The 26115-nt window shown below is 29.3% G+C and overlaps 4 protein-coding genes across 6 annotated transcripts; 3 read left to right on the top strand and 1 right to left on the bottom strand.

Annotated features, from left to right (window-relative positions):
- Positions 1–1834: 1834 nt before the first annotated feature.
- On the bottom strand, positions 1835–7483 carry LOC134833780 (uncharacterized). Of its 2 annotated transcripts, none has more exons than XM_063848226.1 (7): positions 7343–7483; positions 4760–4858; positions 4646–4689; positions 4294–4590; positions 3022–3156; positions 2582–2954; positions 1835–2517 (listed from the first exon to the last, which is right to left on the bottom strand). In XM_063848226.1, exons 2-7 carry the CDS (start codon positions 4851–4853, stop codon positions 2168–2170), a joined length of 1293 nt encoding a protein of 430 aa, XP_063704296.1. In that variant the 5' UTR covers positions 4854–4858; positions 7343–7483; the 3' UTR covers positions 1835–2167. The 2 variants fall into 2 exon arrangements, with proteins under 2 accessions (XP_063704296.1, XP_063704295.1); XM_063848225.1 differs by having other exon boundaries at positions 4760–4855.
- Positions 7484–9100: 1617 nt separating this feature from the next.
- Positions 9101–11371, top strand: LOC134833843 (dnaJ homolog subfamily A member 4). Of its 2 annotated transcripts, none has more exons than XM_063848308.1 (3): positions 9101–9193; positions 9538–9853; positions 10080–11371. In XM_063848308.1, the coding sequence occupies exons 2-3, from the start codon at positions 9555–9557 to the stop codon at positions 10990–10992; spliced, it is 1212 nt and encodes a 403-aa protein (XP_063704378.1). In that variant the 5' UTR covers positions 9101–9193; positions 9538–9554; the 3' UTR covers positions 10993–11371. The 2 variants fall into 2 exon arrangements, with proteins under 2 accessions (XP_063704378.1, XP_063704379.1); XM_063848309.1 differs by lacking the exon at positions 9101–9193 and adding an exon at positions 9203–9412.
- A 1234-nt stretch (positions 11372–12605) lies between these two features.
- On the top strand, positions 12606–19241 carry LOC134833738 (uncharacterized). Its single transcript, XM_063848167.1, has 4 exons — positions 12606–12968; positions 15646–16383; positions 16442–16708; positions 17909–19241. The coding sequence occupies exons 1-4, from the start codon at positions 12876–12878 to the stop codon at positions 18959–18961; spliced, it is 2151 nt and encodes a 716-aa protein (XP_063704237.1). The 5' UTR covers positions 12606–12875; the 3' UTR covers positions 18962–19241.
- Positions 19242–23553: 4312 nt separating this feature from the next.
- On the top strand, positions 23554–25307 carry LOC134834971 (uncharacterized). Its single transcript, XM_063849807.1, has 2 exons — positions 23554–23871; positions 24057–25307. The coding sequence occupies exons 1-2, from the start codon at positions 23776–23778 to the stop codon at positions 24741–24743; spliced, it is 783 nt and encodes a 260-aa protein (XP_063705877.1). The 5' UTR covers positions 23554–23775; the 3' UTR covers positions 24744–25307.
- The last annotated feature ends 808 nt before the right edge of the window (positions 25308–26115 follow it).

Below are 26115 nucleotides of genomic sequence, written 5' to 3'. Positions count from 1 at the left end.
ATCCAGTTTTCATTAAAAAGGTAAGCTTTTAAAAATTAAACTTTGTTAAGGAAATGATTTTTGTTCTAAAAATCAGTTGGGTAATTCATAAGGGAGTCTCAGTATATCTATACAGCTCTGTTAATTCAGACTTCTATGATTAAAGATGATGTCAAATTTGTAGAGGACGTAGATGATTTTTAAAACTCATGATTGGATTCAGTGAATAACTTACTAGCTACTTGTTATATTGGTCCATTCTTACAGGATGATATAAGATTTTTTCACTCACGACTTTATCTTAGCGAATATTGGCATTTAATAACGTACTCTTTGATTTGGTCTTTGGCAACACACAAGTCACTTGACAACTCAATCGCAGCACTCATCTTGTCAAACTCATTCGATCCCTTATAAAAAACGAGTCCTGGCTATTTGCAGTTCGTTGTTATGTTCTTTCTTATTTCTTCATTCTTTATTGTATAGGAGTAAAATAACTGTCATAAGAAAGATCATTAAGCCCTGGTTGCCCTTCGGTAGCCACATCACCCGATATCAGCATTTCATCGAAAAAAAATGGCATGAGATTTTTTGATGGTTTTGTATTAGTTAGGCCTAAAGTAGTCCAAAAAACCTAAATTTAAAATTGTACAACGAACCAAACGGATTTTAGACATTTTTCAGTGCATTTGGGTATATTCAAGTACCTCTTTGATATACCCGATCGCACTAAAAATGCATAGAAAAACTTTGGTTCGTTGTAGAATTTTGAATTTAGGTTTTATGGACTGCTTGAGGCCTAACTAATGCAAAACCATCAAAAAATCTCATGCCATTTTTTTTTTGATGAAATACTGATATCGGGTGATGTGTAGCATCATGAAGATTTTTCAATTTGACGGATAGATATGATGTGACTTTTCAAAAAGCATTCGAAGATTGCGCAGATTAGCGAGTTTCGTATAGTTGAAGGTAGAGAATTGAAGTAGTTGATTGCATTCTGAAAGATATTAAAAGTTTTGACTGCTAAGTGTTGAATTTGAATCAAAAACTTATGAAAAGTATCCTTCAATTCATTGAACTTGATAGAATGAACATGTGCAGCTACTATCAGAAATCTTGACATATTAATAGTTCGATCTCTTATTATTGCTACATTATAACTAAATACAGCTTTTTGTTTTTGATTCGTTGATCATTATTTCAATTCAGGCGTTTATTACTAAAAGAGTATCATTAACACATCCGTTCGCTCTATCAGATCTCTAATTTTTGCTAAACTGTTCACATTAAGCTCAAATTTATAGATTACCATTAAAACTTGTAATTTGTATTTTAAAAAATTTTCAATTTTCTTTTCAGTTAACAATCGCTTCTCATCAACTTTTCACCCGAAATCCTGAGTTCACGTGTCACTTTTTCCCATTCAATCGCAGATTATTATTTTTGGTAAGTTTTCTATCTATGAAAAAAATTTAAAAAATTATTTTAGTAAAATTTATTTTTAATTAAAGATAATGAGCTCCAACTTAACTTACCTCATATTCCTGATTCAACTGGATATATCTCCCAAAAATAATTTCACTGAAGTTTTTAATGTAACTCTCAACGAAAATTCAACAAAAATTCACATGTGAAAAAAAAAACAATTTCTTGTAAACTTTTAACGACTTTTCACTAAAAGCTCAAGAAAATACAAGAAAAGCTTTAATGAAAAATGGAACATTTGAAAAAAATTCGTTAAAAATTATTTAAAATTGTAACAAACAAAAATTACTAAAAAAACATCTGAATTCACTTAAAATTCTTAAATTTTCAATAAAATTCTAACTTTTACATAAATACAATACTTTGATTATATGTTTTATTGACTTTAATTTACATTCATGATAAATTTAAGGAAATATTTGGGGGAAATATTCATTCTTTCAACACTTTTATAAACGATTTGTGGTAACTTTCAACCATTAAAAACGTAAATTCGGTAACGAAGTCACTTTTGATTATTATTGTGAAAAGTTGCAGCAACAAAAAAGAAATTTTACTTTTTCCCTCCCCTTGTGTTAGTGTGGTCCTCTAAGTAAGATACAATAATAATAAGTAGTTATCATCATCAGTGGGATGCTACATGCAACTATCGTAAGTCTTTGCTCCTAATAATTTACAGGAAAAATCCGTGGATTTTCCCTTAATTTTTGTACTCATGTGTGACGGGTAACTGAGACAAGTACGAGCCGAGTGCGTGTTTCGCTGCTGACATCAGTTCGGGACTATCGTGCAAGACATCCGACAATGCAGCCAACAAAACATCCAGGATTTTCTTTTGTAAAACGGGCGAAATGCGACCTTGTTGTCCTTCGTTCTCCAAGAAGGCGGTTAATTTTTCTAACGCTACTTGGGTATCTTCGGATTGATCTTGGGTGAGAGATTGCGTGAACATGACACGTGCTAGTTGGTAAATAACCTGTTCGAGCGTGTATTCGGCATACAAGAAGTCAGCAAGGCGTAAACGACCACTGGATTCGTCAAAGTAAACATCTAAAGTTTTTAATAAAAAAATTTAAAAAAAATCAATTTTTAAGAAAAAAAAAAAATTTTTTACCATTTTTAGCTGCTCCTTCAAGTTTCAACAAATTCGGGATACTAGCAAGAGTTTTCAAAACCGCTGGAGAAAGAGTTGACGACGGAATTTCTGGTTTATTGTTCAAATTAGACGGAATTAGTTCATCATCCTTCTGATAACGCGCCGAAGTGACCTCATTTGCATATTTTGAGTAAGTTTCCTGCAACTCATCTGTCACCAAGCGAATTTCCTTTAAAAGAATCAAAGCAGAGTCACGAGAAAGTAATCCAGAGTCGATTAATTCTTCAATGGCGCGAGCTACGCCAGCTTCATCTCCGGTCCAAAAAATGTACTGAGCTAAATCTGTCGCGGAATACTGTCCATTTTTGTGTTTGAAAAGCGATTCAGCGTTCTGGGAAGAGATAATAAAAGTTAAAAAAAACACGCTGATGACAATGTCTCACTCGAGGCAATTTTACCTGAATCGTATTTCGATTGACATTCAATTTAATACGTTTATCCGTTGAATGAGCGTGCGGTGATGCTGGTTGTTGTTGCTTTTCTCCTCCTCCGCATGTGCTACAAGTCATCAGACGAGCCGCGCCAGAATATGACTGAAATTTATAAATTAGATGGGTAAGTATTCGTTGAAACAAATGGCTTGATCGCATTTCAAAATTTCTTGATTTTCATGAATTTTCCTAAATTTCCTGAAGTTTTTAAAAATTTTTATTTTACACGTTACAGAATTCAACAAAAATGTTAAAATTTTCAAATTCATTCGATTTTTTACAAATTTTCCGATTTTTCATAAATTTTCCAAGTTTTTCCGAATTTTCCTGAATTTTTCAAAAAATTTCAATTTACACGTTACAGACTCCAACAAAAATTTAAAAACTTTCAAATTCTTTCGATTTTAACGAATTATTCGATATTTTTTTGAATTTTACAAATTTTCTATTTTTTTCCCAAATTATCCATTAAATTTCACAAGAATTTTTTTTTTAATTATAATTTTTTTTTTACAATTTTAAATTTTTTAATTGTTTTCATATTTTTCATGAATTTCTAAAATTTTTTCCGAATTCTTCGAGTTTTTCTAAATTTTCCAAGATTTTCAGTTTACACGATAGAGACTCCAACACAACATTTTAAGATTTTGAAAATACTCAAGTTTTCTATTTTTAATAAATTTTCACAAATTTTTTAAGTTTTTTCCAAACTATTCATTAATTTTCACGAGAATAATTTTTTCGAATAAAAATTTTTAAGTTTCAATTTTTTTTTTTTGCAATTAGAAATTTCAAAATAATTTCAGATTTTTCATGAATTTTTCCGAATTTTTTCCGAATTTTACTTTAATTTTCATGAAAATAAATTATTAATCTAATTTTTTTTCAATATTCAGGAGATTCCTACAAATATTATAAAATTTTATAAATTCTCATGTTTTTCCGACTTTTCATGAATTTTCCAAATTTTTCACAAATTTTCATCGCATTCCTGCCCAAAAATTTTTCAAGAAAAAAAAATTAATTTGAGTTTTTTACAAAAATTTACAACTTTTGATATTTTTGACAAATTTTAAAAAGTTTGAATTAGCAAATGGCAAAAAGACACACCGCAGCGGACAAACGGACAAGACATTATCACAAACGAAAATTTAATTTTGAAATGCGATAACTCGACACGCGATAAATACACAAGGAAGATACGAGACAATATCGCATCTAATGAATATTAAAATTTACCTTTTGCGTGGGCTTTTGTTCGTCTTCGTGTTGTTGCTCCTGCGGCAATGACGACTCATCGAAGGGAGGTACGTTGGGACGTTCGTGTTCGTGTGTCACTTCGCTCTTGATATGACTCGTGACTGTCGTTGGCTTCTCATTTACCGGATTCTCAACGTCGTGCACATCGACGTTGTGCGGCAAATTGAGCTCCGTTTGTGACTCGAGTTGCTTTTCGAGTGCCGGCAATGTCTCGTCTTTCGTTTGATGTGTCGTCGAATGCTTCAAATGGTCCAATGCTGCGACATCCGTATCTTCCTGAAAATTTACGTTACATGAGACTTCAAAAAAAAAATCGAATGGAAAAACTTACTTGAGTTGAATCATTGCTGTCTGGCGCAAGAAAAGTAGTTAAATCTATTTTTCAGGAAAAATAAAAAAAAAGTTAGATCACTTTATTTGTATTTGATTCAAATTAAAATGTTACCATATTGTTTCGCCGGAGCTCCCACACAAAAACCAATGAAAACAGGTAGAAACAGCAATCCGCACAGTATTGAGTTACGATTTGCCGATTTCATTTCTGCTGCGAGGAAAGAGAAATGTGATTAATTGATTGGCATTTTCTCACTTCTTATATAAATAGTCGATCGTGTAAAAATGTGGAATGGTTGACAGTCGATTACGCTAACGACGCAACACAAGGATAGATGATAAAGTTTGTGGAACAAAGAAAAAAGTTTAATTGCAGGAAATCGTAGAAACAACAAGGCTTTTTAATAGTTTCACATAATTGAAAAATTTATAGGATAATTTCCATGGGAGTCATAGTTTGCAATTATTTTGCGATTTAACTTAACACGTGGATAAATCGAGGAAAATTATTTCATTTCAGCTTCCTGTTAATCTGATCGAATTTAAATATTAAATATTTGGCAATTTCGATAAAACAGGATCAAATTTCCAAAAATACCAAATAGGACTTGAAAATTTGTTAAAAAAATTCACAAAAAGAACTTTTTTAATCGAAATTCGTAAACGTCAATTCAAAAAAAAAATTCAGTTTGAAATTTGAGAATCGCTTTTATGCTAATTCAAACTTATAAACAGGTTCTATAAATTCATTTTTGATTAAAAATATTCTCTAAAAATGTAAATTGTTACGAGTTAAGTTAAGTTAAATGATAATAAAGAATTAATTCACAAATTTCGAAAAAATATTGTCAAAAAAAATCATATTTCGTAATAATTTAAATTTTTAGAGAATATTTTTAATTACTGATGAATAGACTTGTTTACAAGTTTGAATTAGCATGATGGCGATTCTCAAATTTCGACTGTATTTTTTTTTTTTTGAATTGACGTTTACGAATATCGATCAAAAACTTCTTTTCTGAATTTTTTAACAAGATTTTGAGTCCTTTTAACTATTTTTGAAAAATTATCAAATTTCGAATGAAAAATTTAAGGTTAAAATTCACAATTTAAATTTTTAGAGAATATTCTTAAGTACTGATGAATTTATAGACCCTGTTTACTAGTTTGAATTAGCATGATTTTTGGTGAGTCGATTCTCAAATTTTTAAAATTCACAATTTAAATTTTTAGAAAATATTTTGTAATTTATAGACCCTGTTTACTAGTTTTTAGCATAATGGCGATTTCAAATTTCGACTGATTTTTTTTGAATTTTTTTTTTCGAACTTCTTGACTGAATTTTTACAAGTTTTTGAATTTCGAAAGATCAAAAACTTCTTTTCTGAATTTTTTTAAAGAAGATTTTGAGTCCTTTTAACTATTTTTGAAAAATTATCAAATTTCGAATGAAAAATTTAAGGTTAAAATTCACATAAATATTCGTAAAATTTCTGAAACTTAATTTCGTTACAAAACTTTGTATCCAAATTGATTTATGGTTAAGCTTTAAAACTTCTCTAAAACCCATATTTTCTTGTTACACGGAAGTTTTTATAACTCAAAACTTCTGTAAGAATCAAATTAGTTTCATAAGATGTCATGGCAATAATCCTGTTACGAAGTCGTTTAAAATTCATGTAATTCACCCTTTTTCCATTTTTCATAGTTAATCCTATCCAAGCCTGACTTTTGCTACATTTTTCAATTTTTTTTTCACATTGAAACAACTGACGACGTTCATTCACACGCGGTTGTCGTGTTCTTGTTTTTTTTTTCACTCTACAAAAAGATATCGATTCCTGTCATAAACATAATTTTATCATAAAAAGGTGATTGTTTGGCCATTCGCATAAAATATTGCATGCATATTCCGCTCACATACATAGTAGCGATGAAAAGTCGAGAGAATGACGTCAACTGTGTTTATTTATTTATTTGTGTGCCCGACAGAGAGACAAAATCCGATAACGTTGTGAAAATCCCATTATGTTAGGTTTAGGTAAAAACGTAACTCGCAGCGTTTTTTTGTGTGTAAAATGCGTCGCTGTTATAAAATTAAATTAATTTTGTAATTGAATTTGACTCAAAAACGAAATTAAGTCTAATCAATCACAAAAAAATATCTTCCACTCCGACTAGCAAATAACGGAGAATCAACATAGAAAACCATTCAACCGCAACTATCACATTTCCTCTATTTGTTTGTGTCTCTTTCCACATATTTGCGACACATTGTGTGATACTTGCACATATGTCGGGGATTTCTGCAGGATTTGAATAAATAAATTTGTGCATGAATCGGCTTTGAATATGTTCAACATACTCCCAAAAATAAACAAAATCAATAAATGTTTAATTTTTGGTGACAATATTGTTAGATATGAGACCATTCCGTCATGCGGATAAATGTGTCACGTACCAAGAAACGGCAAATGAGCAACAAAAAATCGATTAGAATGCATCATTACATAAAAGAACTTGAAAACCTTGTTCAAAAAAGGCTTCTTCCATTCTCTCTCTTTTGTAACTATCGCCACAAGACATCAGTTGAATAACAATGCCCACACACACGCAAACATATTTGCACAAAAGCAGCAAATAAATATCGATAAAATAAAAAAAAAAAGTTTTGTACAAAGTGTTACAATCTTACCTTTTTTTCCTATTGCTTATTCAACTATGTTCTTAATTAATTTGTAAATCACTTTTTGTTGTACTAGATGTTTCTTTTGATCTCTTTTGAATGAACAATACTCGAGGCGCAAAATTTTGTGTCACGTCTGGATGCGATCGCTGTGAGAAAGTAACTGTTTGTTATGATACTAAATTGTTAATGAATAATGTTTTTGTTGTGCTCTACATTTTCGTGCGCAGGTCCTGCAATTTCCTTTCAACGGTTATTTGTTTGAGTTATTGGCGACATGAGGTGTTCTTTGGTTTCGGAGTTCAGGTATGTTAAATTCTGATTTTGGTATTGAAAAAATTATTTGAGGTAAGTATTTTTTTTATATAATTTTCCTTCCTAATTATAATTTTTTTTCAGCAGGTCTACTCAACAGAAGCTTTTACAAGCAAAATATCAATTATAAATTTTTTTTATAGTTTTCAAAAGAGATAAATTTATAGGTATGCGATAAAAATATAATCATACTTAAAATAATTTACCATCCTCTGAAGTTTCATGCTTTCCATGTTCGTCGTTATCAAGAGTTCGGACTTATACACGACAACTCGGATACATGACAATGTTAAACATTTTGCTACAAAATTCATACTTTCCCCATGTTGGAAACATAGTTCATATCTGATGCCGATGATAAAATAAAAGTAAGTCATAAGACGATTTGCCGAACGAAGAGCAGACAGTGGTCTCACCGACAAGATTGAATATTGCCGTGTAAATATTCCAATAGAAAATAAAAAAAAATTCGCCTATCGTAAAAGACTGAAACGAAAATATTAACTCTTAAGCATAATTCATGACGATGAGGTCCTATGTATTACTAAAAAGTGCGAATACTATCATTTTAAAAATGAACTGAAATAGAAGAGTTAAGATCACTCAGTATCTTTGATGGTAACTACAATTTAAAAGTCTCATACAAAAGACAGAAGACATTGAGTTCGTTAAGTCGCTCGAATGTTCTTTCCTTTGCCTCGCTTTATTTTTCCCATATTATACATTACATATAAAAGTTACTTAACTTACTTAAGTTACTTAACTTTTGATTTTTGATTTGATTTTCTTTCACAATTCCATACACCTCAAAACCCAAGGGAATGCCCACAGACCTTCAGGATCCTCACACACATGGTAAAAAATTTTTCATGACCGAATATTCGAAAAAGAAAAAAAAATGGTCAAATCTTTGATTTAAATCATACAAGCCTGAATGAAACTTTTTAACTTAATAGTCAAACTTGAGTAAAATAACTTAAATTAGATATATTGACTTAATTCACAAATTTAAAAAATTATATTTTTTTCCGAAATTTAACTAACTAGAAAACTTATAGATTTTTGATTTTGGCTTTATTCAACTTATTGTTAAACTAAAATATTAACTCAAAAGCTCATTAAATACATTTTTTGACTTAAATTAAAATTCATATAAGTATAAGTCACATAAAAAGTTTATGCAGCTCTAAATTTGACTTTGAGATAAAATTTAAAATCTAAATGCATATAAAAAAATGTTAGAAACCTTTAAAACCGAATTCTATTAGAATATCGAACAGAATATTATAAAATTTTAAGTTTTAAAAAATGCATTTATCATTACCAAAGTCGTAAACATTTAAAATTGCCATTCTCGCTAATTCAATTTTTGCACTTTTCGTACATCATAATCCGTACCTGTACGACTCTCCATAGCACATGCCGATTTTTTTCTTTTATTTTCAATTGTCAGCTGGGGAACGCATCTTTCGACCAAAAAGCACATTAGGTTCGTAAAAGAATCTAGAAATTTCTCGCTACTTCTGCAAGTTTAAAATTTTCAAGGTACGTATTTCGTTGTTAGTAGATTATAAACGTGAATCAAAACGTGCAGACACGCTCGAAAGGGAACCAAAGTCCCGATTTAAATAGAAAAAAAGAAAAAATTCTCACAAATTCACTGGAAAAAAACTAAAAACGTGTTGGTTGGAGACAAAAGAAACGTGAATTAAATTAAAATAATTTTTTATATATTTCTTGCTAGAAGCGTTTCATTCTTATAAGGTACAAACTACGCATTTTCCGCATCAAGAATTATGAAATCGAAGAAAAAATTATTCGCGATTAAATTTTTTTCGTCTGCCTTGATATTATCGATTAGTTTATTTATGGAAAATTTTTGCTTGTAGAGCCAAACAAAGGAAAAATGGTGAAAGAAACGGGCTTCTACGATATCTTGGGCTGCAAACCTGGATGCACGAATGACGAATTAAAGAAGGCATACAGACGATTGGCACTGAAGTATCATCCAGACAAGAATCCGAATGAGGGAGAAAAGTTCAAGCAAATTTCCATGGCATACGAGACGTTGTCGGACCCGGAAAAGCGAGCCATTTACGATGAGGGAGGCGAAGCGGCAATCAAGAAGGGCGGATCTGGCGGCGGTGGCTTCCATTCGCCCATGGATATCTTCAACATGTTCTTCGATGGCTTCGGCGGCGGCAGGTAATTTTTCGAATTTTCTCGTTTTCTCTGGTTTTGTAATCGATTCGTCGGGCTTCGTACACGCTACGAGCTATGTAGCGATACACACACACACACACATCGAAACGCTTTCCAGAAACTTATCAACAGCTGAGTCATGGTTAGCGCATGTGTTGTGTATCGATAGATAGATCGCATCGCGAAATGCAAAAAAAAAAACAAAAATAAATTTTTGGTTCGTTTCCAGAAAACGCGAACGTCGCGGCAAAGACTTGTTGCATCAGATGAACGTGACGTTGGAGGAGTTGTATAACGGCGCCGTGCGAAAATTGGCTTTGCAGAAGAGTGTCATCTGTGATAAGTGCAACGGGCGAGGCAGCAAGAAGACGGGTCCCGTCGAGAAATGCACCACTTGTCGCGGAACGGGCGTCGAGACACACGTGCAACGCATCGGACCCGGTTTCGTGCAACAATTCGAGCAAGTTTGCTCCGGATGTCACGGACAAGGCGAAGTTATCCCCGAAAAAGATCGTTGCAAACAGTGTCACGGCAAAAAAACGATCCGCGATCGCAAAATTATCGAAGTTCACATCGAAAAGGGCATGCAAGACGGTCAAAAAATCGTCTTTTCTGGCGAAGGAGATCAAGAACCCGATTTAGAGCCGGGAGACTTGAAAATCGTTCTCGATTGCAAGGAACATCCGGTCTTCAAACGATCTGGCACGGACCTCATTATGCGAATGCCCTTGCAACTCGTCGAATCGCTGTGCGGCTTCCAAAAAGTCATCAAAACGCTCGATCAACGCGACTTGGTGATCACGTCGTTGCCCGGCGAAGTCATCAAACACGAGGACATCAAGTGCATTCTCGGCGAAGGTATGCCCACGTACAAGAACCCCTTCGAAAAGGGACGTCTCATTGTGCAGTTCTTCGTTGTCTTTCCCGAATCGATTCCCGCCGAGTTGGTACCTGCGTTGGAGCAATGCTTGCCGCCGCGGCCCCAAGTCGCAATTCCCATCAATGCGGAAGAATGCACCCTCACGGACTACAATCCGGAACAGGAATCGCGCAGACGGCAAAAACAGGCGTACGAGGAGGACGACGATGGATACGGCGGCTTCCAAGGAGGTCCGCGTGTTCAACAATGTTCCACTAGTTAAATTAATTATTACACGATAGTATTTTAACACACACACTCGACGTCGAAACATCAACAAGGGACAACTTTCACACACACACAAGAATCTTCTAGACCGACACAAAATAATTAATTATTTAAACATTTTTAAAGAAATTTTCAATTCAAACACTCACTTTCTCAAATATATTGTATACAATTAGGCCATTCCTTTAATTTATTTTTTTTTACAAAGGAAAAATACATTAATATTGGATTATGAGAAAAAAAAGTTTAATTTTGTTCAACATTATTTATTAATTTAAGAGACCGATCATCAGAAAACAATAGAAACTGAAAGATTTGTAATAATAAAGTGACAAATATGACAATTATAGGTGAAAAATTCTTGTTTTAATTTTTTAAAAAATATGAAAAATGGCTCAAAATGTTTTGAAAATTTTTTTGGGTCTTGAAATTTTTTCTACCAAATTGAAAAATATTTTTTTAAATTATCTTATATTTTACTGAAAAAAAAAATTAAAGAAAAAATTGGAAAATTTTTTTAAATTTTTAATAAATTTACGTGTCAAAAAATAAATAATTTTTTTTTTCTAAAATTTGTTGAAATTCTTTCATTGAATTTTTGAAAAAAAATCTAAAATTCTTTTAAAAAATTAATTATTTTTTATTTCTAATTTATTTTAAATTTATATTAAATTTTTTTTATTTTTTTTATAATTTTTTTTTATTTTTTATATTTTTTTTTTTTCCAATTTTTGCAAATGGTAAGAAAATATTTTTTTTTGTAATTTTTTTTAATTTAGAAATTTTAATTTTTTTTAACTTTTATAAGTTTTTCTTCGATTGTTTAAAAAAAAATAATTCAATTTTTCTCTTGTACAAACTTTAAAAAAACTAAATTTTTAATTTCTTATTATTCAATGATTTTTAAATTAATTATTACATTATTTATTTTTTTTATTTAATTTTTTTTTTTTTACTTTTAATAATTTTTTAATTAATAAATAAATTAAATTAAATTAATTTAAAATTTATTAAATATTTTTAACTTTTTTAATTAATTAATTTTTTTTATTTTAAATTATTTTTTTTAACTATTTCATATTATATTTTATGACAAAAAATTTAAAAGGAATTTTTTCAAAATTTTCATGATATAAAATATATAAGAAAAAGTACATAAGATCAAAAATATTAATTTGACAAATTTATGAACAAATTTTCAATGAAAATATGAAATTTATTTATTTTTAAAACTTTTTTTTAATAAAAAAATGAAATTTATTAATTTTTTATTTAAAACTTTTTTTTTACAAATTTTTCAAAGAAAAAATCATTTAATTTCAAACTTGATAAAAATTCTCAAAGAAAAAATTTTTTTTTTAAATTATTGATTTTTTTAATTTCTCTAATTTTTTTAAGTTTAAAAATTTTTCTTAAATGTGAAAAAAATATTTTTTAAAAAATTTTATTAAAATCGCACTTGAAAACCGCCTATAAAATTCAAACAAACAAAGAAAACCTGAACTGTCAAATCATCTGTTCTTCGCACACAGTAAAAAATCGTTCCTGCGTAGTAAACTTCTGTCAGTGCATTTATATTTGTTTTTACATTACTCAAAGCAACACACACAAAAATATTTTTTTGAAAAAAACTCAAAGTTTTATTTTTCTATACACTCTAATAAAAACCAATCTTTGATAACTTTCAAACAACAAATAAAAAAAAATGAACAACTGCAAAAAGCTAAAGTGAAATCAATTTCACAACAAGAAACCAAGAAGGCTGATTCATTCTACCAACTAACAAAAAAAAACAACAAGAAAAAAAATCATTTTTCGTAATAAAAGTTTAATTTTCCCAAAAAAGTTTTCCCCAATCAAAGTCCTGTAGCGGAAAAAATGACAGAATTTGTGAAGGAATTCAAAGATCCCGCGATTATCAAGTGGAAATGGCGAACAGAAGTCGTTCAGCAATATTATTGTGATGCTCTTGTAAGTTTTTTTTTTGTGTTTTCAAGGTCTTTCGCGCGCTACGTAGGTTGATACGTGTAGCTCCTACAGTCGATTTTTCGTGTGTATGGAAAAAGTGTCAAAGGGTAGTAATTTATCACAAGTAGACAGGGAGATTTCTCTTGAAGGAAGATTTATGTGCGAAAGGGGTGCCGTGTACCGTGTGCCAAGCCAATGTCAAGCCACGACACTTCATAACTTAATTAATTGTTATCACTAAATCTTGTTTCCTGTCCTAGTTAGGCACTGCTTGCCTGCTCACGAACAAATTTCTTTCCCTTAAAGCGATTGAGATATCAGTAATTTGTCATTTTTTTACCGCATTTCGTGGGAAAAAAGTGGTTTTGTGATGGATTTGTCGTCTTTTGTACTTGTAAAGGGTTTTAATTGATTTTTTTTGATCGTAGAGGAAAATAATTAACTTTAAATTGGCTTTGAGAAAGATAAAACATGAAAATTGCCATTTTCAAACGTGAGGAGTACGGAATTGTGAAATGAGGAGTATAAAAATGTGAAATTTTAGAATTTTGGTACTAAAATGGGCGAATTATTCTTAATTGATAAACATTTCTATATGAACTTATCAAAAAAATTATAGAAAAAAGATTTTTTTAAGATTTTGAGCAAAATTAAAATTTTAAAGTGAGGAGTAGTAAAAAGTGAAATTTGATTATTTAGAGCTAATTTCGAAGGAAAACTCATACAGGACTAAAAACTCTTGTTAGGTATGAAAAAAAAAAGAATTTGACTTGAAAAAAAATTTCAGTGACCTGAAGAATAAAAATGTGAAACTTAAGAAAAATAAACTAATGAATTTGAAAGAAAATTTAAAGGATCAGTTCATTTAAAGGAAAATTCTCTTTTGAATTAAAAAATATGGAAGTCTTTTTTTGAAATTCGAAATAAAAATAGAAGAGTGAAAAAAATAGAAAAAAAAACATAAAAATAGAAAACCAATTAAATGGTAAAAAATTATTTTTTTAGTTTTAAGGCGCCATCCATTTACGGCGTCGGTAGTTTGAGGGGGCGTGAGGGTCCATGAATTTCCGATGGATTTCGACGTAGGGGGAGGGGGGGTAAAACGAAAATACGACGTCGTATAAATTCTCTATAGTTAAGATTTTTTGTTCAATTTGTCAGTAATATTTAAGCGCTCAAACTTTTTAGATCTGTTTTTTAACTTACTGAGTAAACATGTACAATTTTTCACAAATTTCCATATAAATCTTATTTTTTAACAATTTTTCTTGAGAAAGGAGGGGGGGTATTTTACTAAAAAGTGCATCGTAAATTAGGGGGGGTCTTTAAATTCCGACGGTTTCCGATTATAGGGGGGGTGGGGGTCAAAAAATGTCCCTTTTTATCCGACGCCGTAAATGGATGGCGCCTTAAAGGAAAAAGTTAAGCGAGGAGTACGAAAATGTGAAATGAGGAGTACAAAAAAGTAAAATTATGAGTAATTTGAGGAAAATCTAATACAAATTAGGAGAAATTATAGATAAAGAACTTAACGGACAAAATCTTTCAAGTCACGAGGAGTAATAAATTGAGAAAAAAAAATCAAAAATGCATTGAGGAGTAAGAAAATGTAAAGCGATTTGTATTAAAATGAAAAAAAAATTCAAAGGATAAGAAAATTTTCTACTGGATTGATTGAAGAGTCTTTTGGGTCTTCTCTTGACCTTGAAGAATACAAATTTGTTCATTGAGGAGTATAAAAATGTGAAATTTTAGAATTTTTGGTACAAAAATGGGCGAATTATTCTCAATTGATAAAAATTTCTATATGAACTTATCAAAAAAATTATAGAAGAAAAAAAAATTTTTTTTCTAAATTTTGAGCAAAATTAAAGTTTTATAGTGAGGAGTAGTAAAAAGTGAAATATTAGAGTTTTTCATAAAAAAAACCAATCACAATCAAGCGAATTGTTTGTTGAATTGAATAGACAAGATTTCAGATCATAAGGGGTAAAAATTATTAAGTGAGGAGTACTAAAAAGTGAAATTTGATTATTTTGAAGGAAAACTCATACAGGATCAAAAGTAAAAAACATAAGAAAAGATAAGAAAATCTCCTGCTGGATTGATAAAAAAGTCTTTGGGGTCTTCTCTTAACCTGGAAAAATAAAAATTTGTGAATTGAGGAGTATAAAAATGTCGAATTTTAGAATTTTTGGAACTAAAATGGGCGAATTATTCTTAATTGATAAAAATTTCTTTATGAACTTACCAAGAAAATTATAAAAAAATTTAAAGTGAGGAGTACTAAAAAGCGAAATTTGAATATTTTGAGTAAATTTTGAAGGAAAACTCATATAGGATCAAAAAATGGCTTCTTGATAAGAAAAAAAAAGAATTTGACTGAAAAAAAAAATTTCAGTGACTTGAGGTGTATAAAAATGTAAAATTTAAGAATTAATGAATTTGAAAGAAAATTTAAAGGATAAGAAAATTTTCTTTTGAATTAAAAAACATGGAAGTATTTTCTTGGAATTCGAGATAAAACTTAAAGAGTGAAAATTTTTTAAACTTTTATTGCTCTGAGGGAAAAAAACGAATAAAAATAATTTTTTTTAAGTTTATAAAGAAAATTTTAAGCGAGGAGTACAAAAATGATTTTGATTTTTTTTCTAATTATTTTTAATATTTTTCTTTTCAGAGCGATCGCACTTGGGAGTTATACGAACCTCACGAGTACATTTACTTGGCGAAAAAAGTAGCTTTTGCTATTTTCGGTCTGCCGCACGACGATAACATCGACGAACGCGGCTTGGAGGGCTACGAACCCAAACAACGTGAAATCGCCAACAAAATCAAGGACAAAATTGTCGAACTCAAACCCGTGGATAACGACTTGCATGTTGCTTTTCTCTTCGTTTGTTGCAAATTCGAGGACGAAAAAGAATTCCCGGAGCCCGTTTTCCGGGTTTTGCGTCATCACGAGAACGGCATCGACTATTCGCACTACATTGACACGTGCGGGCGCGTTTACACAGATTGGCAAAAATTTTTGCAAAACAACATCCTGCCCGAATGCATCTTTTGCTACCCCGAAAATGGGTATTACGAGTACGGCGAGGACGGCACGACAGTCAAACTGGGCTTTGCAATGTCGCCTGCATGCTCAATTTCGCAGAAAATGCGCAAGTATGGCGATACAGCGGGCACAGTTTTGTCCTTTGCAGCTGCTGGCGTCGGAGTTTCGACACTTTTCACTCCAATTGGGCCAATTGTGGCACTTGGCGCACTTGCCACGGGCAGTTTGACGGGCGTTTATGCAGGATTCAGAGGTGCTGAGACCGTAATTGATCGAAAAACGCACGGGCAGAGCATAAGTTTGTCCGATTCGGAGGCGCGGGGTGTTTGGTTGAACATTGCTGCGACAGCTTTGGGCACGGTAAGTCATTTTTTCAGTCAATTTTAAAAAATTTTTAATTAAAAATGTACTTTTTAAGGTTGCTGGTGCCGCAAATGCAGCTTTGTTGGCAAGTGCAAAGGCTGGCGAGGTATTTTCAAAGTCAGCTCGGGCAGCAATCAACGTTTTGAACATCAGTAATGTCTCTGTGAACAGCGTTGTGATTGCCGATCGCTTGGTTTATATGATCGAAAAGTACAGAAATGGCAAATTATCGACTTTGGATGTCCTGCAATTCAGCACGAGTGTATTTTTCTTCACAAATAGCTTGATATCGCTTAAAACGGCACGAGCGATGATCAAAGATGTGAGTAAAAAATTAAAAATTCATCTTAAAAAAATAATTAAAATAATTTTTTTATATAAGGCAAGTGCAATTTCAAAAAATGTTTCAGATGTCCACCCACCTAACTTTTTCCGAAAATTCAAGGAAAAATTAATTATTTATTTTAATAAATACGAATTTAGAAATCATCAAAAATTGGTTAAAAAAAATATTTTGCAATTTTTAAAGGGTTAGACTAATTTTCATAGAAAAAATTTTTAAAAAAATAAAGTTTGAAATTTGCCAAAAATTTTTAAGTTTCAAAAAAGTCGTTAAAAATTTTTTTATTTTTTTCTTGAAATTTTTTTTCCGAAAATTTGTCAAAATTTTGAAACAAAAGATGCAAAATGTCTTCAAAGCACACAATTTAATGTAAAAGCTCTTTAAAAATAGTGTATAAGATGGAAAAATCATCAATATCATTGTTTTCCATTATCATTATTCATTACTCCCACCTCCTTACTTTTTGAGGTCCAAAATAATGTGAAACATTTTTTGAAATTGTACTTGCCTAATTTAAAAAAAAAATTAATTATTTATTAAAATTATTATTAAAATTAATTTATTAAAATTTGAAAAAAAAAAATTAAATTTTAAAAATTAAAGAAATATAAATTATTTTTGATTTTATTTAATGAATTTATTAATTTAATTAATTGATTAAATATTTTTAAATTTTATTTTATTTTTGAATTATAAAAATTATGAAAAAAAAAAAATTAAATTATTAAAGCACAGTAAATTTATTATTTTTTTTAATTAATTTAAATAATTTTAAAATTTAATTTTTATTAAATTAAAAAATTATTAAAAAAAGATTTAAAATAATTAATTAAATTTAATAAATAAATAATATTAATATTATTTTATAAAATAATTTAAATTTATTTAATTTTTATTTAATTAATTAAATTATTTTTTAATTATAATTTAATTATTTTTTAATTTATTTTTTTTTTTTTATTAAATTTAATTTCTCAATTTTAATGAAAAATAAATTTTAAAATTAAATCGAAAAAATAAAATAATTAATTAATTTAATTTCAAATAATTTTAATTTTTATTAATTAAATTATTTTTATTTTTTTTAATTTTTTATTTAATTTTTGAATAATTAATTAAATAATTTATTTAATTATTTTTAAAATTAAATTTAATTTATCTTTTTAAATTTATTTTCAGGCACAAGCCGAAGTAATTGGCGAACACCAAGAAACGCTTCCAATGGAATCTCTTCCGGGATTTAAGGCTGACTTACGGAACGCTCGCAAGGAAGCCCGTTCCACGATGTACGGCAACGGGCGCATCATCAAACGCATCAATCGCGTCGACTCCGGCGAACCTCCCGTACAAACTCTCACACAACCCCTCGGCATCGCAGGCGACGACGAAGCTGTAGATGCCGTAAAATCCAAACTTCCCACGTTCAATTTGTTCGCACGCTCCCCCAGCGACCCAATCAACGTTGGGGCTCCCTCGCAAGTCGCTTCCATCAACCAAGGTCGCATCTTCCAAATCTTTTCCGCAGCTTCCGGTGCCGCCAAGATGCTCGATCAGCTTTGTTCCGAACAAAATATCGGAATTTTTCGCGCCAATATCAACACGTGGGTCGACAATGCGTGGCGCGCCTTCAAAACCAAAAAATGGAACGAACTCGAGATCAATGGCGTGAAAATTTTCAACAATTTGCATCCGTTCGAGGAAGATCGCTTGGGTCAGGTCATGCAAGCACCCGGAAATGACTTTAATCCGGAGGTAACAGATGCCGCTGTCAACTTTGCCAAACGTCAAAAGTGCAAAAATGCCACGGAATTCGTGAATATCGTTGAGCAAGTGTCGAATTATGTAAACGACAATGCTCCAACTCCCGTTGTTCGAAACCTTCTATTGACAGACTTGAAAAATCACAAAAGCGAGTCGTACAAAGACCTTGCAACGCGTTTTCAGATGCACACGGAATTACAACCGTTCGCCATGACGTACCACTTTTACCGTTACACCTCGAATTCGTTCCGGGAATTGACCCAATTTGAGGAGCATCTCAAAATTTGCCGCGAACTATTTGGCGAGGACGTTAATTCAAACAATGCCATTTTCTCGGAAACGCACGAGGGACACGTGACTGTGACATATATCGATGATAAAGACACCCTTTATTCGATTGTGATTGAGCATTTGCCACATGCCGACGACATTACGTACTTCAAGACGACAGTATCGATTTTAGATGAGTAAGCAGATAATTTAATAAAACTAAAAAAAAAAATGTGATTAAAAAATGCGAGCAAAAATGTGAGCAAAAAAAAACAACACTTTCGAAGCCAATTTAAGACAAAAAAGCTTTTTGATAACACTTATTGAGATGAAAGTCAATTAAAAAAAATGAAATATTTGTTAGAAAATTATTTTTTTGCTGATAAAATCTGTTTGTTAGTGATTTTATGTGAAATTGTTAAAAAAATAGTTATTGTTAGAAAATGTCTATCCTATACTATTAGGGTCTGAACGTGTTATTTTGTACCCTTAACTTTAATATTTTTCATCAAATTATTAAAATGTGAACTGGGATTTGAAAAATTTTCCATTAAGATTCGAGTAATAAACATTTCTTATAAAAAAAACAAAATTTATAAGAAATGTTTGATTATGCGCTGAAAAAATGTCAATTCCCAGAGCACATTTTAATGATTTGCAGTAAATTTTTAAAAATTTTCATAAAATTTTTGAAAATGTGCATTGGGGTTTAATAATTTTTCTAACAAAAAGTCGATTTTTTTCTGATAAATTTAAATTTTTAGAAGAAATTTTCGAATTTTAGTCAAAAAAGCTGAATCCCAATGCACAAATTAAAAAATTTAGCAATTTTTCAAAAATTTTAATGAACATGTTAAAAATTTGCATTGGGATTTAATAATTTTTTTAAACAAAAAGTCAATTTTATTTGATAAATTTTGAATTTTCAAAAGAAAAGTTTGACTTTCCATTCAAAAAAGTAAAATCCCAATGCACTTTTTAATAAAAGTCGATAAATTTTTAATATTTATCATGAAATTTTTAAAATGTGCATTGGGATCTTAGCAAAAAGATAATATTTTTCTGATAAAATTCAAATTTATTAAAGAAATGTTTAATTTTTTGTTAAAATATGATTAAATCCCAAAGCATATTATATGAAATTCAACAAAATTTTAATTTTTTTCTTTAAATTAAAAAAATATGTGCATTGGGATTTTAAAAATTTTTAACAAAGAGTTAATTTCTAAGCAATTTTTTCATGAATTTGAAATTTATAGAAGAAATGTTTAACTTTTTGCGGGACTTTTTGTCAAAAATTGCTTAAATCCCAATGCACATTTTACAAAATTTGACAAATTTTCATTAGTTTTTTACAAATTTTTTTAAAAAGTGCATAAGTGCATATTAATAATAGGTCTCAAAATTAAAATTTTTACAATAAAATCTTTTAAAATAGTCAAATGTGAAAAAAAATGTTAATCCTAATGCAAATTTCAATTTTTCACCAACATTAACAGATGTTAAAAGTACAAAACTACACGTTCAACCAGCTAAAATATTTATAAATTTTTTGTGACAAACGCGATTTTTAGGGAACAAGCATATTTTCATGTCTAGCCAAAGATAAAAAAAAACGCATCGTAGAACTGTATTAGTACCTGTAATATTATAAGAGAAAAATTATCGGAAAATTGTGTAAAATTTTTAGAGTGAGTTAGACTGTTACTGTTAAAAAAAAGCTATCCTACAAAAAAAAAGTAGAAATTTAGTAGAAAACACGTATATATCATAACCGAGCTTAGAAATATTTTTAAAACAAAACTGTTAGAATTTAGAAGCTTTATTAGAACTTTAAGGCATGCTATAAAGATAAATTCCAAAAAAAAAACTTTACTTTTTGGAAAATACTTCAGTAGTATTCTGTACCAAACTCGCGAAAACTGTCACACATTTTTTAATTAAAACCCAAAATAATTGGCTACTTTTAAAGAAATATCAATGCAAAAATACACATAAAATCACTGAGTGAACCGTAAGGTGCCTAATTTTAATCTGTGAATCGATCGCTAATTAACATATCAGAAAAAAATATAAAACATATCAATGCTGAATTCAAAAAGTGAAGAAAAATTATTATATATAAAAATTATATATTGAATATAATGAACAAAAAAAATAATTAAAAGATGACAAAAAGTGTGGAAATTAATTATTATTATTAACAATTATAATGATATATAATGATAACCAGACCAAAAAATACTGTAGAATGTAGAAGAGAATATTTAGAGATGTATTTGTAAGTAGATATTTTTGAAGAAGCAGTTTTCGTCGGTCGTTTTGTGGAAAATGTTAAAGTCTTTGTGAATTTTTATATTAATATTTTCAATTAATTATGGATTGATCATAACATATATATTATTATTAATTTATAAAAAAAGAAAAAAAAATTCTTCCAATTTTTTTTTTTTAATTTTTTATTTTTCATTCAAATTTATTTTCCTTATTGATTCAAGGTGAGTTATAATTTTTTTTCTTATTTTATTTTTATTTTTTTTTTTGCAAAAAAAAATTTTTTAACTTTAGATTTTTTAATAAAATAACAATTAGCTTTAAGTTTGTATTAAATTTAAATTAATTTTTCTTAATTTAATTTTTTTAAATATTTATTTATTTTATTTTTAGTTTAAAATTTTTTATTATTTTTAAATTTAATTTATTCAATAAAATTTTTAAAGACATATAAAAACCTTAATTTTTTGTAAAATAATAATTTTTTATATAATAATTTTATTTATATAATTTTTTAAAATTATTTAATTTTTTAAACATTTTATTAAATAAATTTATTTTATTTATTTATGTATTAATATCAATTTTAATTGTTTAAAAACTTAATTTTGTATCAAATTATCATTTTTATTTTAATAGTTTTATCCCATGAGTTTTGATGGAAAATAATAAGTATATGATAAAAGATAGCATAAAAGAAATAATAATACAAAATGTCAATTAATTGTCTAACTATTTAAAATAAATAAATAGTTATAGCATTAAACAAAAAAAAGTAATAATCAAAATTAAAACTTACAAACTTTAGAAAAAAAAACTAAATTAGAAGAGCAAATAAAAGTATTTTAAAGTGGAAAATTTTTAAAAAATGTCACAAAAAATGACAAAATATATATCTTACACTCCACAATTTTTTAACACAAAAAAAGTAAAGAAAATACTCAAACCTATATTAAAGAAAAAATTTTAACCATTTTAGAATAGCACAACATGCATAACCCAATTTTAACCTATTAGAATGTAATCTTAGAGACGTAGAAACAAATATCACACCAATTACAATTAGAAAAAAACAACAATTAGCGACCTAATTAACAAATACATATTAATATTGAACATACACAGGATTTTGAAAGCAAGTTAGTGTAAATAAGTAATAATTGAATTAGAAACAAAAAAATATTGTATTAGCGAAAAATTGCAGCTTTTTAAAACTTTATGAACCTGAGACAAATTGAAAAAAGGTTTGAGAAGAAAATTGTAGAGGAAGATGTTGAATGTATTAAAATTGTTATCGAATTAAAAGTTTAATCCTGTTATACAAAATATTTTGAAAAATCTATAGAATATATTTATTGAACAAAATATATATTTAGTGACAAATACAAAAAGAAAAAACAAAAACATATCAAAGAAACATATCACAAAACTAAACAAATCAAGTACTGGTAAAAAATATAAACAAGAATCATTTATTTTTTTGTAATAAATTTCAATGAAAAGGGCTCAATTTATACTGAAGATAGGAACAGATGATACAAAAAATGGAAGGAAGGTTTTACAAACAGGTTTAAACAAAAATAAAAAAAAAACAACAAACCAAAAAAAATGTTTTTTTAACTTTTTTAGTTACATCAAAAGTCAAGAGATGGCGCTGAAACTATTTTAAAAAATTTTCGAAAACGAAAAATTTTAGAAGTTTCTTCAAAATTTTAAATTTTCGGAAACTTAGGTATATTTTCAGAAATTTTTAGAAAGAATTTTGTAAATTTTTAAAAATTATTTTTCAAGTTCTATGAATTTTCGAAAAAAAATTTTCGAAATTTTTAAAAACTGCTCTAACAATTATTTAAACAGTCAAAATATATTTTTAGCTTCAAAATATATTTTTAGAATTTATTTTAGAATTTAAAATTTATTTTAGAAAAATTATTCATAATTTCTTTCTAAAATTTTCTTGTATTTTTTTATTGTCGAAAATTGTTCTAAAATTTTTTAGAAAATAATTTTTCAAAATTCCGTTAGTCTGGTAAATAGTTTTTTATATCAAAAAAAAGGACAAATAATTTTAGAATCTTGAAAAATTCTCATAAAATTACTTGTTTTTTATTTCGAAAATTGTTCAATTTTTATTCGAATTCATTTTTCGAAAATTTGTATTATTTTAAAAATAGTTTTTTAATTCTAAAAATTAATTTCGAAAAAATGAAAATTGATTTAAAAAAAAAAATTTAAATAAAAACTTTAATTTTTTTTTTCAAAATTATTTGAATTAATTTGATATTTTTATTTTTAGATTTCTGAAACAAAACAAAGACTACTTTGCATATTCTTCTAGAACAAAGTTGTTTATTGCAGAAATCCGTCACCAGCTGATCATTCGCATCTTCAAACGTTGCGCTCTTCTCTCATTCTCTCTCGAAAATTTCATTCATGACGATACGATGCGTATGAATGGAATGGAAGAGTGACACATACCACAAGGCAATGAAGAAAGTTCAGTCGTCAACAAACTCGAGTAGAAGCACATACAAAAAACATTACTGTCGCAAAAATGAGCAAAATCCACAGAAAAATCCCATTTTACTAAGTTTAAGTGGCTAAAAATTAGTTTTTAAAGTTTGCCTTAAGTACCGAAAAATCCGTAGCACGTCTACACGTAGAAATAAATGTCCCGGAATTGGAATCCTGTGATATTTTAGCCTTTTTTTTGTTGCATTATCTTTCGGAAGACATTTGCTATGGAAAGTGTAGTTGTTATTACGAATCAGCCAAAAACTAGCAATAATGAGGAAAATCAAAAATGGGGAGCCGTCATCGAAAGCATCATCGATAATGTGAGTAAAAATGAGGATGATTCATAGGAAATTCTTGAAAAAATAAAAATTTTCTTGTAAATTCCACGAAATTCTCTCACTTTGTTATTTTTTGTTTGTTTGCATACAAATATACGTCATAGAGACGTACGAAAGAGAGAGAGAAATTTCTCTGTTTTCATTTCCTTTCCATTTCCCCTTTCCAGTTGAACAACGGCGGCGATAAGAATGCCCTTAATGTCAAGAACGGAGGCAGCAACAAGACGACAAACAGCATCTACAAACGAACGTTCTACGAGTCCATCTACCTGGGTGACCTGAAGCCATCGTGGCATTCCGAAACCGCAAAAGCCTTTCAAACGAACGACTGGCAAGACATAACGCTCGATGGCGGTTGCAAAATTTTCGAAAGCATGGATGCCGAAAGTATTGGCGATCTGGAAGACCTGATAAAGAAATATCACGTTTGCTCCTACGTCATTCGACTCACGATGGGTCTTGCAGAGAGCGAAAAGTGTCGCGATTACCGAGATTTCATGCGGATGCTGGAATTCGTGGCGAAATACATTGACGATGATAAAAACGGCATCGCTCATTCACACGCAACCGTCAAGCATCACGTTTCGTTCAACAACAGTGCCAATATAATTATTCCGAGTTCGGCGCGACAATCGATAACAACGCAGTCAATCAACATGAAACACGAAAATAATTTGAAATTTCTTTGCTGTTCAAGTTTTCTCAAAGGCTGTTGTCGCAAAAAAAGTTTGGAACAGGAACCAGCCTCCGACACTGACGAAGAATCCGAAACGAAACCAGAAATGACAGTACAACAACAACTGTCGATCCCGGCGGAGGAACAGGCAACCCAGAGACCGATTGACAATTACTGAACATAGAGATGAGACCACAAGCCATGTATAAGATAAAAATTTCACGAAATTCAGGACTGAACAAAAGAAATCGTGTCGTTAAATAATATATACTCTCATACTCTATGCCACTAAGTAACAAGAAATTATGAAATGCTTCAAGCTTACTGACAAAAAATTATTTAAGGTAATGCACGTTTTAGTCAATGCAAAAAAAAAATAAAAACAAAATTCTCATGAGTTAACAAGCATTTAAATAAGGCGCGAATGTTAACATTTACAACTACATCAAAAAATACTAACAAAAAAAATATTAAATGGAATTGTAATCATTTGAAAAATCAAAGTCAAGGAATTAGTTTAATTAATTGAATATTTATGTTTGTAAGATTTAGATGTATTGTACGAATACTAGATAATTAACAAAAAATAATATTTAGGTAGTAGTATGAAAGTGATAAGAGTTTCCTTTATGAAAAAAAAAATCAGAAATGAAACGATTGCCAAGAATCTTTTAATATTTGTAGCATTTCTATATGATTAATGATAATTTTATAGATTATTACCTACCACTTTAATTAAAGAGAGACATAATGAAACTAAGAAAGTTAGTGAAAGGTTATTAGACAAGGAATAAAGAAATTTGTATTAGAAATGTTGTTTTACTTGATTAGATGAAGAATTTTTTTGGGAACATTGGGACCTTTGGGATCATCTAATTTTAGATTTGACTTGAACGAATACTTAAAGCTTTCTTAATTAAAGGAGCAAAAAGACAATCCACAGATCAGTAGTCGTTTGTCAAGATTTTCTTCAGTTAAGCTTTGAAATGCACAACATTTTCGATACGTCTGATGTTCACAGGTTCGTTCTAGAATTTTAAATTTAGGTTTTTTGGACTAGTTTAGGCCTAAATACTACAAAACCATCAAAAAATCTCATGCCATTTTTTTTCGATGAAATGCTGATATCGAGTGATGTGGCAGGAAGCTCATTAAAGAAATTTAAGCCTTCATGAAAGATACTATGCCGAGAATAATTTGTTCGAGATAGCGGGATTTGGAGTTCTGATCTTCTTCTTGTGTTGTAATCCTGGTTGTAATTATGTTGATCTTGAAGAGGAATGGTTTACTTCGCTTTCGTGAGTCCTTTGATTTGTATATATAATTCTCATCTTTTTTATCTGCAGCAAATATTTTTCATCTAAGTTTTTGTTTAAATTTATTTTATTAACATGTTTAGATGAAGACATTACATTCATTCTTTTTATTCAACTTTTGAGTTAAACGTCATCAATAGTTTTTTTTTTCATTTCGCAAATTGAAAAAATTTTGCAATTTTCTTTTTCCTCGAAAGTTCCGGAAATTCTAAGCAATTCTTCCATGAACGTATC

The sequence above is a fragment of the Culicoides brevitarsis genome, chromosome 3 (assembly GCF_036172545.1).
Source record: "Culicoides brevitarsis isolate CSIRO-B50_1 chromosome 3, AGI_CSIRO_Cbre_v1, whole genome shotgun sequence".
Lineage (NCBI taxonomy): Eukaryota > Metazoa > Arthropoda > Insecta > Diptera > Ceratopogonidae > Culicoides > Culicoides brevitarsis.
Note: the sequence above shows the minus strand (reverse complement) of the source record. Positions and strands in the feature narration are given on the sequence as shown.